At 54.2% G+C, this 17,662-nt stretch overlaps 1 protein-coding gene across 5 annotated transcripts in view; it reads right to left on the reverse strand.

Moving 5' to 3' along the window:
* NF2 (neurofibromin 2) overlaps positions 1-17,662 on the reverse strand; it is a 48,525-nt gene that overhangs the window by 2,893 nt on the left and 27,970 nt on the right. The window contains exons 11-16 of one of the 5 annotated variants that reach the window (XM_032127832.1): positions 16,623-16,745; positions 16,033-16,250; positions 15,294-15,399; positions 10,086-10,216; positions 7,765-7,924; positions 6,051-6,095 (exon numbers count right to left, since the gene is read on the reverse strand). In XM_032127832.1, the coding sequence (XP_031983723.1) occupies positions 6,060-6,095; positions 7,765-7,924; positions 10,086-10,216; positions 15,294-15,399; positions 16,033-16,250; positions 16,623-16,745 (774 nt within the window). In that variant the 3' untranslated portion in view covers positions 6,051-6,059. Of the gene's footprint in view, positions 1-6,050; positions 6,096-7,764; positions 7,925-10,085; positions 10,217-13,359; positions 13,549-15,293; positions 15,400-16,032; positions 16,251-16,622; positions 16,746-17,662 lie in introns of those variants that run through there. The other 4 variants (XM_032127834.1, XM_032127830.1, XM_032127831.1 and 1 more) reach the window with 4 other exon arrangements.

Raw genomic sequence — 17,662 nt, forward strand, 5'->3', positions numbered from 1 at the left:
GATCCCTGGCAGTGTCCAAGGCCGGGCTGGACATTGGGGCTTGGAGCAGCCTGGGACAGTGGAAGGTGTCCCTGCCATGGCAGGGGTGGGAATGGGATGGGTTTCAAGGACCCTTCCAATGCAAACCATTCCACAAATCCATGATCTACCTGCCATCCATCTCTTTCCCAAGGCTGTGCCTCTGAATCCATCCCTTCTGCGGCCTGGCTGGGGAACCAGAGCCGCCTCCCACCCTTCCCCAGCCCACAGGAGCTCATTCCTCACAGCACAGTGAGGCAGATGCCCCCAGGACCCCCGTGGCAAACCCAGTGCTCTGCTCAGAGCCAGCTGCAGCCGCTGATGGAGCACAGGGAAGATGTTTCCCTCAGGCTTATCAAGGAATCCGACTGTTTCAAGCCTGGCTCTCTGCCTGTAGCTACACACAGCTCTCCATTAACCCCCCACGTGTTTTTGGGGTCCTGGGGTACCCCGAGGGCAGCCTGAGCCCAAAGCTGTGCCTGTCTCAGCCCGGAGATTTGGGAAGCGGGCGGAGGCAGAGCTCCGGAGCATCCAGCACAGGCACAGAGAGGAAGGAGAAATGCAGCCCTGCTCCTTTGCTGGATGCTTTCATCCACAACATCCAAAGGCTCCTGGAGAGGCTCAGTGGTACTTTTTTTACCTACCCAGGGAATCTGAGGCACTGGAAGAGCAGCCATACAGGGAGTGGGAGCAAAGGTGGGACTTGAGGAGATGGGATCCCATGGAGAGGTGTGAGCACAGACTTCCCAAGAGGGCCGTGCCCTGTGGATCACTGGCTCCCAGCAGCGGCCAGATTTTGCCACCTGAAAGGCAAAGACCACAGGGATTCCCCCCTGGGAGGGTGGGCAGGCCCTGGCACAGGGTGCCCAGAGCAGCTGGGGCTGCCCCTGGATCCCTGGCAGTGTCCAAGGCCAGGCTGGACATTGGGGCTTGGAGCAGCCTGGGACAGTGGGAGGTGTCCCTGCCATGGCAGGGGTGGCACTGGATGGGCTCTAAGGACCCTTCCAATGGGGACCAGGACCAGGATTGGGGCTGCCCGGCAGCTCCAGGCAGCTGCCTCCTCACACCCGACTGCAGCCAGGCACCGGAACTGAGGAAATCAGGGCTGCTCCTGACTGCACCCTGACTCTCCACCGCCTGTGCCAGGAGGGAAAACTCTCCCCCTCCCTTTTTCCTTCTTTTATGGTTGTTTCCCTCACTGTGGAGCGCAGGCAGGGCTATCCTTGCTCCCACTGGGAGCACCACACAGACCAGTCCCGAAGGATGTGCTGGGGGAAGATGGGAAGAGCCGAGGGGAGCTCCTGGGGCATCCTGACTCATCCCAGCCGGTGCTGTGGGAGCGGGTGGGCACGGGGAGCTCTCTGCAGGGAAATCCCACTCCTTCAACTGGTTTTCCTTCCTTTTCTGCACTGGGATATGAAATCAAAGAGGAGAGCACCACCCTGTGCTGGCCTCTCCATCGTCTGTGGGGTGAAAGCCTTCAACACCTCCAAAAACTCTGCGCAGTCTCCGCATCCCCTTTTCCCGGCCAGGCGAGGAGAAATAAATATCCCTCCCCATAGCGTAAGGCTGCGCAGGGTGATTAAGAGGGAGTTACATCCTCGTCAGTGCAGAGAAAAGGGAAAAAAAATTGATTTACAAGCAGTATTATGATAATCTCCTTCCTGCAGGAGGGAGGGTGGGCTCCCGATGCTCTACCAGAGCCATCAAGGAAAATTTAGAGGGAGAGAGAGGCAGCACAATTAAGCGGCCTGAGCTCCAATGAATCAAGATCTGAGGAAGGGAAGAGAGGGAAGAGTCCCACTCCCCGCATTCCTGGGCCAGGGCCCCTCCAAGCCTGCTGTTACCCAGGGCTGCTGGACTGATTTGATTTAGGAAACACAAACAACCCAAAGCAACCCAGTAAGTGCCTGGCAGGCACTGGCGATTTGGAGCGGGTAACCCAATAACTGCAGGCACAGCACTGCAGGGGCCAGGCAAACCCAATCCAGGGGAACCCCCCGAGGCTCCTGCGAGCTCCCCGAGCTGGGGCCATCCCCACGCAGCAGGCAGGGCAAGGGGATGCAATTCACACCAAGCCTCCCCCAGCAAGGAGAGGCTTAAATGTCTCATTTCCTTGCTGTCTATCCTGCAGCCTGGCCAGGCTAGAGCAGAGGGGGACCTGTGCCACCCTCACCCCGTGCGATGCCAGGATGTTTTCCTGTGGCTGGGAAGATCTACAGTCCTTGCTAATCATCACCCACTGCTCCACACACTAAATCCTCTTTATTCCCCACTCGCTGCCCTGGTGCCTTTCTCCATCCCTGCCCACTCCCCAGTCCCACCGGCCAGGTGGACCTTTCCATTCCCAGCGTTACTTTTGAACCCAAACCCTATTTTCCTGTGATTCTTCCCCTTTCCCTCCCGCTCCTGTCTCACTCCCACGCTGCCGTTTATTCTCTCCCGAGCACAACTGTCCCCCAGCCCCCGATGCTTTGATGAGCCCGTTTGAAAGGAGAAGATGACGCTCCATGTGAAGGAAACGCTTTTCAAAGGCTGCCACAGAAATAGCTGATAGGCCTGACGTTTCCTACTTTCCTCTTGTTCCTTGTAAACAAGGAAAAGAGGCTGCCGTGTCCCAGTTTAACTGCCTGGGAGTTTCACTTCCCAGCTCCGAGGAGAAGCGGGAAGAAAATGAACCTGGAAGGGATGTGGCCTCTCACACGTGGGGGTGCGCAGGCAAGATCCACGTGGGATGAGCCTCCACCTCCTCATGCACTTGGAAAATGTGTTCCCAGAGCTGCTCTGCCCACCGGGTATCTCCCAGCTCCCACCTGCACCCCAGCCAGGTGCCAGGCTGAGTGAGAAGCTGGCAGCCTCACTCATCTTTTCCAACCTCACAGTTTCCAAGGGAATGGGAAACGCCGGTGCTGCTGCTCCTGGGAAGTCCCCCGCTGGTGGCGTGCCTGTTCTGCCTTCCCTTTCCAGCTGGGATTGGGTTATACAGCTCTGCAGGAGACTCAAGAGCACCTCATCCCTATCCCAGGATCCACAGGGAAGGATGGCAGCTCAGCCTGTGCTGTCCCACCCAGGCTCCCTCCTTTTGCCCCTCGCAGAGCATTCCTTGAGCTGGTCCTTTCCCTCTGCAGGACAAGGCACCAGGGGAACAACAACATCCTCCATCTCCCCACCAAACCACTGGAGCAAAACAGACCTATTCCAGGGAATCTGCAGTTCCAGAGGGGGAAAGGTGAGCAAAGGAGATGACAGGAACCCACAGGAATTGTGAAGTCCTTGAGGGACAGGTTTCAGTGATCCCCAGCACGCTGCTTGCCTGGTGCAGGTGGAAAACAGGGAAGGTGTCTGCCCCAGCACCAGCCTCCCAAATTCCTTCCACCTGTGCAGATGATGAAGGAGCCTCCTGACATTTGGGGGTGGCACTTTCTGTCTGCATGACGAGACACTCAGGCAGCAGTGCCACCAGCAGCCACCAGTGTCCTTACAAGGACAGACCACAGCCAAAAGGTGGCAGGAGGGAAGCCAAGGCTGCAGGAGTCCCCTTGGCTCTGCCTCGCTCACCCTTCTGTGCTTCCAGCTGGGAACTGTTCAGTGCCTAAATCCAAAGGGGACCTTAAAACCCATCGAGTCCCGGCACTGCCACAGTCAGGGACACCTCCCACTGTCCCAGGCTGCTCCAAGCCCCAGTGTCCAGCCTGGCCTTGGACACTGCCAGGGATCCAGGGGCAGCCACAGCTGCTCTGGGCACCCTGTGCCAGGGCCTGCCCACCCTCCCAGGGAGCAATTCCTTCCCAATCTCCCATCCAGCCCTGCCCTCTGGCACTGGGAAGCCATTCCCTGTGTCCTGTCCGTCCAGCCCTTGTCCCCAGCTCCTCTCCAGCTCTCCTGAAGCCCCTTTGGGCATTGGAAAGGGCTCTGAGGTCTCCCTGGAGCCTTCTCTTCTCCAGGTGAGACCCCCAGCTTGGAGAGCATCTCAGAGCATCTCCACAATGAACATTATCCAAGTCAAAGGCAACACTGGATCCACATCCAGGATCAGAGCCAGGAGAGGAGCCAGCAGGATCTGCACAATCCCCATGGGCCCCAGAAGCGATCCCCTGGGATTGAGCTCAAGCCCTGGAGAAGCTGCTCTCAGCCACGTGAGAGCCTGGCAGGAGAGGCCAAGGCTGCCTGTGGAAGGACCAGAGGCTCAACGACAAAGCCGCTTGTCTGGGAACAGGCGCGGAGATTTGCTCCTTGCCTGGATACTTCAAAGGGCTTAAATCCCAGTAAATAAGCATGACTGTGCAAGAAGAAAGCAACTGGAATCAAAGACCTGATTGTGTTTTAGCAGCCTGTCCTGGGAGCTTTCCTGCAGTGGAGGAGATGAGGAAGAAGTGGGTTTTTCACCCTCTACCACAGCTTAAGTGACAAACCCTCCTGAATCGGAGCCAGCTGGAGCCACAGCACCAGCCCACGGTGGGGAGCTACGGAGAAGGGAGAGCAGCTTCCAGATGAGGTGTCTGTGCTGTGCCCACAGAGCTCATAAAAAGGGATTAGCATGTTAACCACGTAATTAAACATGAAAAACTTAGCAGGCGGCTTCAAAGGCAGGCACCAAACCCCAGAGGTCACACTGCAGTGCTTGCTGTGCAGCTGCTTTAATTATGGGGCTCCTCCCGGGCACTGGAGAGCTCCCAGCTGCTGGAAGAGTCTTCCCACAAACTGCCAGGGCTGAATTTCACCTCCCTGTGCTGCGGCCGCAAGTGGATTTCACCCCAAATTTACCTGCCGTGGAGCTCTTCAAGGCAGGTGTGATGGGGTAATGGTTTTCATCCACGGCCAGTCTCTGTGGAGATGTCCAACACCTCCCTCAAGGTGGCCCAGACCTGCAGGGTCACCCCTTTCTGCCTCTTCCCCATGGAAGTGCTTAACAATGAGAGCAGCCTGTTTTGGGGAACATCCACAGCCCCCCAGAGCTGGCACAAACCCTGAACTCCAGGGACTTACAGCCCCTGGAATGGCCAGTGCAGTGAAGGACAGCACAGACTTGTGCTGACTGCTCCTGGGTAAAACATCCTCCTGCCTCTGCTCCTGAGCTCCAGAGGTGCTGGGGAATTGCTCTCTCTTTTCCAGCAGCTCTGCCACCTGTGAGTGCCACCATCCCAGCACTTCCCTGAGTGCCACCGACTCCAAGCTCCCAAAACCCTGCGGCTGTGCAAGAACCTCGCCCCAGGGAAGAGCAGGAAAGCTCCCCCAAACTCATCCTCCCAAAGGAGGGAGTGGATGCTCAGCACACACACAGCCTGAGCATCGAGGGCAAATCCTTGAAGGAAAGCAGGCTCTGGGAAGAAGAGACATGGCATTAAGAGAGCAGGACGCCCCCGGGCGGGAGGAGGTGAGGCACAGACAGAGGCAGTGCAGGGAGAAGGACAACTCCTGTCCCCAGGTGTGCCAGTGACCTTCCCCTGGCCCAAGAGCCACCTGCAGACACCAGCTGTCCTCAATCCTCTCCTTTACCTTCCTGGGACGCTTCTCAAACAGGCAGAGCATCCTCGTGCTGCTCCGCTCCGAGACGGAGCTGTGCATTTTTAGCCTGTTTTGACAGTGTTGGCAGCAGTTGACGGGGTTTGGCTGTTTGTTTGGGGTATTTTTTTCCCTACATCCTGAATTTCTTTCTGCAGCAAACAAGGGGGGAAGGTGCTGGTTTACTTCATTAAAGGAATCTTCAAAGGCTGCCCTGCACCTCCGATAGATTCCCAACCACCGGTGCAAAAAACAGGCGTGCTGAATTATTTAAGTGCCTCTACCTGCACTCCCCCTCTGAGGTTGCCAACTCAACTTCTGCCAAGAAAGGCGCTTCCCAGCATGGAGGATCAGGTGTAGGAACAAATGCAGAGAGGTGGGAGCGATCCCAAGGGAGGGAGAGCCGGGCTGGAAGGGTGACCGCGGGCAGCCGGTCCCGCCGGAGCGCAGGCAAGCTCATGCACGGGTTAGTGCCACAGCCAGATCCCAGCACCCCCACGCAGAGTACCTTGGAATAAGGTATAACCTACTTGGAATGCTCAAATGCAGATAGGTCTTCTGCCCTGGGCTTGAGGCTAAACCAGCAAAATAAAATGAACAACAACAAATAATAATAATAACCCCCGTGTGTGATACAAGGGCAGGGGATTTGTGGGATCTTAGGGCTTGCCTGGAGCAATCAGCAGCTTCCAGGTGAGGCAGAGGGTTGGTGCCATTGAAGTATTGCTGGACTGATATCCCATTCCCAGTGCCCTGTGTTTTGCTTGCCTTCACCACGGCAAAGACAAAAGCCCTGCTGACCTCCCCGAGCAGAGCAGGCTGCAATTTCCCTCTGATGCCCCCACTAATAGTCTGTTACTTGGGAACCTTTGCTCCCTGCTACGATGCAGCAGCCGGGCAGCCTCGGCTCACTCCGGAAGGGAGGGGATGGGACAAGAGTCCAGCTTCAAAGAAAGGCAGAGTGACAGCACCATGACAAGCCCTGACAAACATGGAAATGATGGCCCAGGCACCCTCTTTAAGGGAGACAAATGGGACCATCAGCTCTCTATGAACTCTCTGTCAGAAGTGAAAATTTAGCAGTTTCTGTTTAAACCAAGGACTTGGAACACAGAGACAAATCCTACGAAAACCTACTGGGAGCAGAAACGCCTCCAGATTCTACAGTGACAAAAGGGGCTGTGAAGATTTTTATTTTCTCTGCTCTGGTGTGACAGGAACCTGAATAGCTCTGGGCCAGCATGGGGAAGCCGCCAAGTGAGCCCCGCTAGATCCATTTTCCTGCCCCAATTCAGTGATCACAAACTCCCAGCCACGAAAGTCGGCAAGAACTGATATTTCCAAATCCTTTCAGAAGTAACTCTTGGCTGGGAGTAGTAAAGAGAGCAGGATTTGTTTTTCAAGCCTGGAGTTGTTACCACAGCCCGCATCCTGTGCCGTACGGATTTGCGAATCCTTCCCGAGGACAGCTGCTAGCAGAAAGCCAGCCAGGAAAAAGCCTTGGCAGGGGAAAAAGCCTTTGCAGGTGAGTGGGGCTGACACCACATCCCACCAAATCCATCATGGATGTGCCCCCAGCCCCTCATTACAGAGCCCAGCACTGAGCCAAAGGAAAAAGACGGGATGTAGAAATAAAGAGGTTTTGTTGTGAGCTTTCAGGTGACCCCTGGGTCAGCAGACCCAGGCAGCCTGAATTTTTGGTTGAAGTTCCTCATGTCAGCCTCATTTCTGGAGGCAGGTGGCTCCAGGGAGCAGAGGTCTCACACCCCTGGCCAGCAAAGGCTTTGCTGTTAGTGACTGAAGCTGCACTACAGGTTTCTCTAAGAGATTAAAAGAGAGGAAGAGCTTTTGGCTTTTTCCACTGAGAGCTCCTAAGTCAGGAGTATTTCTGCCCTCATTATTCACCAGACCAGCTCAGTGCTCGAAGGGAATGGCTGCAATAGGCAGGGAGGGCTTTTCTTGTTCTCTAGGGATGCAGATCCCTTCCAACAACATCCCTGTACAGCTTTGAAGGTTCAGCAAGACCTTCAGCCCTGGAGACCTTCACATCCCACCCCACAGCACTGGAGAGACCAGGCTGGGTCAGGACACCAGGAGCACCAGAAGCTGGAATTCTCTGTTCAAAGCTAAGCTGCTGGGGAAGAAAACCTAGATCCAACAATTTGATTATCAAAAGCAGGGTGATTTTAGGGCTCTTTTTCAAGGGTTTCATCAGAGGAGATACAAACTGGGGCCCTCTGATACCTTTTTAATAGTGTTGTGCTTGCTGTTGCCCCGGCTGGAGTTCTCGTTGTGCAAAATATCCAGAGCTGTCTCTCTCTCCTTGAGCTTCAGTGCCTCGATTTCTGTCTTCAGCTCGTTGAGCTGCTCCTGCAGGTGCTTGCTCTTCTCCATGTACTCCACCCTAACACACACACACACAAAACAGCCCCAGGTCAGCACTGACCAGCTGCACGTGGTGATGTGACACCCGATAACAGAATTATAACAGAAACAGCTTTTCTTCATTATTTTTAGCGTGTGGAACTGATACTATCAGTTTATAGCACACAGTGAGCTACTCAGAGCAATTATTTGTTCCTTATTAAAGAGGACCCAGACAGCCAAGCCAGCAATAAAAGTGTTAAGTGACATTATTATACAAAATGAAACCTGAGCTGGTATTTTAAGTCTCCCAATTTGCAAGTGAAGCTGACACAGGTTTACACCACACAGTGGTTTAAGCAGCTACTCAGGACAGCTCTACACCCCTGCACCCCTTCCCAAACCTGCTCCACAACCCAAATCCACGAATCTTCCCACGAGGAAGGACCCTGATGTGCTGACTTGTTGTGTTTTAGAGGGATTTAGCTTGTAAAATGTGTGGGAGCAAGCGCTGTCCCCAAAATATCAAGTATCTTGTAGACACACAGCATCCCTGGCAGAGAGAAAGCCTCCCAAAAAAAAAAAGCAAGGAAGGGGGAAAAACCCAATCCCCAACTCCAGCCATTCCCAAGACTTGTCCTGAACTGCCTTCCACAATGAAAAATCACACCGTGAGTTTTGTACCTGTGATTAACCCCCTGAGCCAGGTCAGATAGGAACCCTTTCCAGTGCCAAAATTTGTAGAGAGGTTTGTCCCAGCACCAGAGGAAAGAGAACAGCCCCAGAGAAGACAGGAAAAGCATCCTATTGCTCTCAGCATTTGGCAGAGGCAGCTCTCCCTGCTCAGGAGAGCAGCATGACCTAGTTAGCAACCTGGCTACAGAACCAGGAATTATCCTGTTATTTTCAGCTTCTTTTTCCTTCTGGCTTTGGGAAAAGTTCTGAGAAGTTCTTAATCTCCTGTCTCTAGGTCTGTGATTTCACACACGGGAGAGGGCACTGAGAAGAGGCAAACTGAAGCACCCTCTGAGAGGGATCCAGGGGTGTGGCATTCCAGCCTCGGGAAGTGTTGGCCAGATCAGGATGACAGAGCCATTGTGGCTTTGATCTACGACCCAATCGATGAACAAAGCACATCATTACTACCAAGATTAAAATCTGACCTGCTTTGATTTCTGCTCAATTGGTAATTTCCAAGGCTACACTTACACCCTCAGGAAAACACAAGATCAAAGCTCATAATCACATCCAAACTTGCCGGGGAACACTTTTTATAGGGGAACTGAACGTGACACAAATTCCAAGGAGAAGGGGTTAAAGCCCTAGTGCAGGACCTTAACACACAGTTGCAAACGCTCAAGCTCAGGGCTCCAGCACTCAGCCTCCTGTTAACTCTTTCCACCACCGTGGGCAATTCCAGCCTGAACAGGAGCCAGAATTCCACAGGGAGAGGAACTGCCTGGAGCTGGGCCCTGAGCTCACCTGTGAGCAGGTGGCAGGGACAGGTCTGTGACACCAGGTCCCCACCAGGGAAATGCTCAGCCAGGACAAGCACAGAATTGCTCAGGTTGGAAAGGCCCTCTGAGAACATCGAGTCCAACCATTCCCCAGCACTGCCAGGGCCACCACTGACCCTGTCCCCCAGTGCCACATCCATGTGGCTGTTAAATCCCTGCAGGGATGGGGACTGCAGCACTGCCCTGGGCAGCTGTGCCAGGGCTGGACAGCCCTGCCCATGAAGAAATGTTCCCAATATCCACCCTGCCCCTCCCCAGCCCAGCCTGAGGCCGTTCCCTCTCCTCCTGTCCCTGTTCCCTGCGAGCAGAGCCCGACCCCCCCGGCTGCCCCCTCCTGTCAGGGACTTGTGCAGAGCCACAAGGTCCCCCCTGAGCCTCCTTTGCTCCAGGCTGAGCCCCTTTCCCAGCTCCCTCAGCCGCCCCTGGGGCTCCAGCCCCTTCCCAGCTCCGTTCCCTTCCCTGGACACGCTCCAGCCCCTCCAGGTCTCTCTTGTCAGGAGGGTCCCAGAGCTGCCCCAGCACTGGAGGTGCCCCAGCAGTGCCAGCACAGGGGACGGGCCCTGCCCTGCTCCTGCTGCCACCCCAGGGCTGGCACAGCCCAGGTGCCCTCGGCCTTCTTGGCCACACCTGGCTCATGTCCAGCACAAATCCCAGCCCATCCTGGACTGGATGCGTGCCACGTACTTCTCCTTCTCGATTTCCATGGACAGCCTCTTCATGTCTGTATCCTTGAAGTCGAAGGAGAGGCTCTCGCTGATGAGGTTGAAGCTTGGCAGGTCAGTGGGCAGTGCTGTGGTACTCGAGTTCATGGACTGCTGAAGAGAGAGCACAAATTAATCACTCTGGGCCACACGAGTGTCACTACAGCAAACGTTCTGCAGCACTGATGTAAAATCAGAGCAACACTCGAGCCCACAGTCCCAAACACCAGATCAGCCTGGAGATCCCCTTGCTCCATTCCCAATTTGCTCCTCAATTCGAAGCCATTGCTCCTCCAGGACTCTTTGCAGCACTAAAGAGGAGACAAAACACCACCTGCCTTCAAAATCTATTGACAAAGCTTGGTAAAATCAAGGGTTTATCACTGCTATGTCACTTTTGAGCTGGACAGAAGCTGCCTCTTGGGGAGTCATCTGTCAGCTATTTAACATCCAGTCAGGTTTATAAAGTTCAAGCTGTGAACAGGGACAATGTAAGACCCCGTGCAGACAGAGAGAGACAGGAGAGTCCTGCACTCCACAGCTCCCCAAAGCCTGAGCAAAGACCAGTGTGACCCCAAGGATGCCATTCCAGCAAGGTCCACAGAGATGTACTGACACATTTTTATCTCCTCAGTAATTTACAGTTCCAAAGGTTTAAAAACCACTTCTAGATTCAGCTGGAAATGCTGAGATAACATAGCAAATCACCCCTGGAACACCTGAGCAAGGATTTGGGACTTTCTTCCTCCTGCAAAATGCTTTGATATCCCCCAGTGACACACACTGCCAGGCCCTCAGATTTTATGTTCTCCAAATAAATGACCCTTCTTCCTCTCAGTCAAAAATTCTGTCACACCTCTAACAAATGGGCTCATTAGGAGGAGAGGAAGAGCCTGATGGAGTCATGGCTCTGCTCCTGCAGCACGTTGGATGAGGTGGCAAACAGGGCACACGTCAAGGGTGGCACAGCAGCATCAGATGGGGCTGAGTCACAACTGCTGCCAGCCTGCTTAGCCCTGCTCTGGGGTATGAGAAACCCAGCCCAGCATCCAAAAGATCCCCCACCTCCCTCCTGGATGCTCCTTCTTGCTTTAAGGGATTCCTGTAAGGAAAACGATGTGCCCAAACCTGGAATGGCACTGCTGGGTACCCGCTCTAACAAACGAGAGTTTGAGCTTCAGCTGGTTCTTCCTTTCCCTCATTTCTCCTATTTGGGGTACTCCAGGCACTGTTTTCAGTTAGCTCCACTTCAGCAAGACCTGCAAGCACTGGGGTGACAGATTTACTCTGCACAATAACCTGCCTGTTTGCTCACCACCAGCCTGGAATTCACAAACAGCCAGGGCTCCTTCCCAGCTCGGACAAATCTGAGAGGGACAACATTTCATCGAGCGGCGGAGGTGGAACACAAACACCTCGTACAAGCATAAACAAGGTGGTGCCTCAAACTGCACTTGGCCTGGCTGGAGCCTTCTAGGTGAGTTAAGACCCACATGACAAGGAAACCCAGCTCCTTACTCCCCCTTTGCTGCCAGCATGGAACAAAGGCACATTAATTCTGGAGCAAGCGCTGGAAGGGACAGCTCAGTACCTAAATTCCAGTCTCGAAGGAAAGGGGACAGGTCTGCCAAAGCACTTAACTGATTTAAATACTTGCATCCCATTGACATTCAAGTCCCTTCCCTGTAAGGCACACAGGTGTTCCCAAAGCCCTTCCCACGTGAGGTTCTCCCGTCCCTGCAGCGCAGGGGAGCCAGGAGCATCCGAGCCAGCCTGCTGGCCTTCAAACAACCTTTAGCTTGTTTTTTTTCAGCACAAGCTTTGTTGGGTTTTGTTTTAAAAAACTCCCAACAGCAGCAGTAACAGTAGAGCAGGAGTTTCACTTGCTGCAGCCATTAAGGCCTGAGCCAATTCATCAGGGTTGCTACAGCCACTTCCTTCTCTTCCCTCAGCACAGCTCTGCCACGGAGCAAGGAAAAAATCAGTGGAGAAGCCAGGGAGCAACAGAAGTGAGAAAGAGTATGGAAAAAGCAAAGAGTGAGCAGGTTCAGGGCTCTCAAAGGCACAGGCTTGATATGTGGAGCAAAGCATTTAACAGAATCATGGAATGGGTTGGGTGGGAAAGGATCTTAAAGCTCATCCCATCCCACTCCTGCCATGGGCAGGGACACCTTCCACTATCCCAGGGTGCTTCAAGCCTCGTCCAGCCTGGCCTTGGACACTGCCAGGGATCCAGGGGCAGCCACAGCTTCTCTGGGAATTCCAGCCCAGCCCCTCCCCACCCTCCCAGGGAACAATTCCTTCCCAATATCCCATCTAGCCCTGCCCTCTGGCACTGGGAAGCCATTCCCTGTGTCCTGTCCCTCCAGCCCTTGTCCCAAGTCCCTCTCCAGCTCTCCTGAAGCCCCTTTAAGCACTTCAGGAAGGGGCTCTGAGGTCTCCCTGGAGCCTTCTCCTCTCCAGGTGAGCACCCCCAGCTCTCCCAGCCTGGCTCAAGAGCAGAGGGAGCCCTTGGAGCAGCTCCGTGGTCTCCTCTGGACTGGCTCCAGCAGCTCCAGGTCCTTCCTCTGCTGGTACCTCGGATCTGGAGGCAGCTCTGCAGGTGGGGTCTCACCAGAGCGGGGCAGAGGGGCAGAATTCCTGTTGTAGATTCCCTGCCATTTGCACCAATCCCGGGCAGGTGTTGCAGCAAGTGCTGTTACTTCTAATGCGTAGGCACAGGGTGATAAAAGGGACAGGGAGCTTTTTCCATATGTGTTTCCTCACCAGGAACAAACTGCAAAGCCCTGTTCCTGCATTACAGCAATTTCCTGCCATTAACAGAGGCAAGCACCACGCTGGCAGCGGTCATCCCTCTGATCCCTCTGGAATACAGAGCGAGACGGAGAATCCGGAGGGAGCACAGAGCAGGTCAGGAGGTTCCCCCCGCAGGGAAAGCTCCTCCTGGTGCTGCCACTGCCTTTACTCCACTGCTCAAGAATTTGGGCAAGCCCAAACCAGCTACTTAGAGCTCCCACAGGATCAGAGAGGAGGTGATTGCCTTTATCTGGCACCTGAAGGGCACTGAGGGAGGCAAAGAGCCGTCGCCAAGTCCATAAGGAATGAATTGTTCTCCAAGCCCTGACGGCCTGAGACTCAGATCCACGTCTCACTTCTCATGCATCACCTATCAGTGACATCATAAAAACAGCCTGGGCTTCAAGGACTAAAAAGACACTGAAACAAGCTTTAAAGAACCAGGACTGGAGACTGGAAAGTTGAAAAAATTATCTATTTAACTGTTTATTTTGCCTTTTCTGCAGCACAGTTAGGTTAGGGATTGGACTCGATCTTTTAAGGGCCTTTTCCAACCTAAATGATTCTCCATCCATCCGTTCCCTCCTTCCTCTCCTGCTCTTGGGAAGTCCTGCTTAGCTCCCAGCGTCAGGGGAAGACACAGCACAAGTCTGGGACCGTGGAAAAGAACAAGCCCAGTGTTACACCCTCGTTCAGGAAGAGAAAAGTCAGAATCTTGCACCATTCATCAGAGCTACCATTTACCTGAGGGACATGAGTCTCCCAAAACCAGCTTTCAAAACAGGGTCCCTCCATGTGCTGGCAATCCAGGGAAGTGTAACAGAGGATGGAAGAGCCCAGCAAGGTGTTTTCACCTGGATACAGACATGCTGGTCCCACCAGCCTCCTCCTGACCTTGGAAAACAACAGCCATGGAGTCTGTGCAGCATGGCCCTCATCCTAGGGCAGGGAGAGGGGCAGGAGGAGCAGCTGCATGAGGGGACCCTGCCACCAAAATGGGGAGGGAAAGAAGCATTTCCCTTCCCACCAGGCACTGGCAGCCATGCCCAGAAGGCCAGGGCTCTTCAGGGAAGGCAGAGGACACAGCCCCATGTGTCTGGAAGAGGCAGCTCTGCCTCCAGGCAGATGCAGCTGGAGGGGTGGAGCAATCCCACAGCATTCCCACTAAGAGGCTCTAACTCCACAGGAGCAGAGAGCAGAGCCACACAGCTGCTCCCTGCACTGGGATTTCGGCACAAGGGCTTCGAGCTGAGGCTCTGCTGGTTTCACTAAGGATGGACATGGCAACACGAGGGAACACGGATGTGGAAGAGCTGCCCAAATTCCACACTGGGCTGGTGTAGCCATGCAGCAGAGCTCCAATGAGGACACCACTCCCTGTGCACAAGTTAAACCCAGAATTAAGGAGCTGGTGCATCCGAGAATTCCAGTGACTTGTAAAAGAAGGAGCACCCCAAAGCTGGGGTTTATCCAGCACTCACTGACTGAGTGTCCCAAAGCTGAGAGCACCTGATTATTTTCCATCACTGTTATTTTTAACAGCTTCCAAATATTCTTGCAGGGAACTCCAGGGAATAGGGATGTAAAGTTGCTTCTTCTCAACCCCTCCCCAATCTGCTCCTCTAACGTTTCCAAAGGAGGGGGGAAGGAGCCTGCAGGTACAAATACAAGCCTCGGTGCTGGCGCCTGTAACTCCCACATCAAACCTATTCCTGATGCTCTTCCCCTTCCCTAAGGCCAGGAAGGAATGCTGGCAGGTGTGAGCTGCAGGGATGGGGGCACCTAACGGGGTTTGCAGGCACAATTAGGGAAGCAGAGGAAAAGAGCTGCCAGACAAGTCAGAGCAATGGTCATTTAGTCTGGCATTTCGGTGCCTGGCAGGAACCGGGACCAGATGCTTCAGAGGAAGGTGTGAAATCCTCTTAATGGACAATTATGGAATAATCTCCCTTCAAGTTAAGTTTTTTTTCCAGCACATAAAAGTCCAGTTTATGCCCAAAGAATGAATTTACAGGTTCTGAAGAGTGTTTATCCCACCTAACAAGAATAAGGACATACTTAACCCTATTTTAAAGGTTATTGCTGAGCTGTTGCACTCCACACATGCTGGCAAAGTGGGGCTCTGACACGGCTGCTAAATTGGTTTAAAATTTGCTGCTTTAATTTCCCCAGCAGCTCCTTTGCTCTCATAGCAAGAGGTGGGTGGGGAAAAAAAAAAGAGCATAGTGAAGCTCTGCTGGATGAGATGCAGGGATGAAAAGGGCAAGCACTGCTCAGGATTCCTGAGCAGCCACGAGACAGCTCAGCCCCCTCCGTGGCTGGGATGGAGAAGGAGGCTCCTCCAGGCTACAGAGGAGGGCATGGAACTGGGAATTACAACACAGATCTCTCTTACTGTGTAGGAAGACTTGCTGGTGATCTCCAAGAGCTTCTGCTTCGCTCTGCGCTCTGACTCACGAGCCTCCTGCAGGTCCTGCTTGAGCTGATCAGCCTCCTTCGCCCTGCAAAGACCAAGAGCAAACAGCAAATGTCAGACTGGAGCCAGGAGGAACGAGAGGATGGAGAAGCAGGATGCCAGCGTAGGTGTGGAATAGGCAAGGAGAGATGGAGAAGGGCTGTGCTCATCCGAGCAGAAGGGCTGACACCCAGCAGGCTCTCACACGGAAAGGAGTAATCAGCTGGAAGGAAACAAGGCTGATCTTTTACTTGCTCACTGCCACACTCACCATGGGACCTGGGCTCGGGTGTCAGGAGGGTGGAAACAGCAGTTTTAACAAGGAGCAAAGTCTCTGTTCAAGGCTGACCTGGAACAGAACTCACGGCTGGAAAGGAGAACTGAACAACTGCGAGATAAGTAGAGGAATAAGGAGGGAATAGGGAATGTAGATCTACCATCCAGAGGAAGGACAACCTCCAAGTGTTATTAATGTTGTTAAATACTTTGGGGAATGCAGGGGAGGGATGGCAGAAAGCACCCAAAAGCAGAGCTGGCTTTTGGAGAGGGAAACCAGCTGGGCCCAAGGGCCATTTGCTGTTGGACACATGTGGGAAAGCTGAGGGAGGATAACTCAGAGGGATAACTTGAAGGGGGTGGGAAGCAAAGCAGAGGCAGCTGCAAGGTTGTACCCTCTGACCTCCTCTCCGACTCCTCAGCCATTTTCAGTGCCAACATCTCTGCCTCCAGCACCTTCTGCTCCATCAGCCGCTTCTCCTCCTCGGTCCGGATGGCCGTGGCCTTGATGCGCTGCATCTCCTGCTCGGCCTCGGCCGCCTTCTGAGCCAGCAGCTTGGCCTCCTCCTCCGTGATCTGCGCCTTCTCCGCCAGCAAATCCGCCGTCTCCTCCGACCTCATCTGACAATTCCAGGACACGAAGCCATTAAGCACAGCCAATGTCTCCTCAAATGTGCCCACAGCCCCCGGAGCAGGGCCCCGAGCTGCTCGCTCCGACACGCTCCATAGAATCCCTCCCTTCCGTGAAAGCCTGCAGCCGTCTGCCGCCGAGGCCGGGATGTGCCCAGGCTCTGTCCCAAATCATCCTCTTTGTGCTCCTCCCAAGCAGCCCAGCAGGACAAAATAGCTCCATCCAGCCTGCTGCTCACTGGCCACTGGCAGCAGTTTGGGAGCAGCCTTAGGGCAGTCGTAGTGCGCTTCCAAAAACGCTTCCGCAGTGGAAAGAGTGAGGAGCAGCTGCAGGACTGGGGAAACGGCCTCCCAGGGACCTACCAGAGCCTCGTTGGCCATCGTTGCCTCCTCCTTCAGCTGCATCAGCCTCCTCTCCAGCTCATCCCTGGTCCTCTCAGCCTCTTCTCTCATCTGCTTCTCTCGTGCCAGGCGCTGCCGTTCCATCTGGGAAAAAGGGATTGGGGAAAGCGAGGAGAAAAACACACATGAGGAAGGTTTTCCATGGATGAGAAAGAGCCAGAGTTGGGGTCAGAGCACCGCTGCCTCCTCTCTGCTCAGTGACAACGGGAACGTCCCTGGACTGGGGTGACCTGATCGAAGAACAGAATCATGGAATCACTCAGGTTGGAAAAGACCTCCAAGATCATCAAGTCCGATTGCTCTCCCAGCACAGCCAAGGACACTCCTAAACCGTGTCCCCAAGTGCCACATCCACACGTGTTTTTAACCCTTCCGGGGATGGTGATTCCACCACTGCCCCGGGCAACCTGTTTGAAGCTCCCTTGAAAAGTGCCATTGCTGAGGCAATTCCCATCCTCTGCTCAGGCTGTCACTCACAGCATGGCCACAGAAGCTGCCTGCAGGTGGTGATGTCCCCAGACAGTGCCCTCCTAGGCTGAGTCACAGGGCAGAACAGGACAAGTGGGTCCCAAGATCTCCAGTTTAACTCTCTGGAGTGTCTTACAGCAGGACTGGGTTTAAGGACAGTCCGAGGGCATCTCCCAAACACCACAGCACGTGGCAGGAGGCTGAAGGACAGAGATAGCTGCTCCTTTTGATCAGATATCCAACCCAGCATCCTGGAACCTTCACTTCCATTCGTTTAGAGGGAGGTCACACAGAGTGCAACCACCTCTGGCAATTCCTGGATACAAGAAACCCTCTCCATTTGCAGGGAACAGCAATGCTTCTCCAGGAGGGGAAGATCCAAGCCACCAGGATCTGGCAGCTCTTCCCAGAAGATGCTGGCAGGGTTGCTGTGCCCAGGGATGGCCCCTCCACTAGCCAAGAGCCCAAGGGAGCCATTGGGCTAATTAACACACTGAGTTTAATCCCTCCATCCCACAGGGATGGGGCATTAT

Source organism: Corvus moneduloides, chromosome 18 (genome assembly GCF_009650955.1).
Source record: "Corvus moneduloides isolate bCorMon1 chromosome 18, bCorMon1.pri, whole genome shotgun sequence".
NCBI classification, from domain to species: Eukaryota; Metazoa; Chordata; class Aves; order Passeriformes; family Corvidae; genus Corvus; species Corvus moneduloides.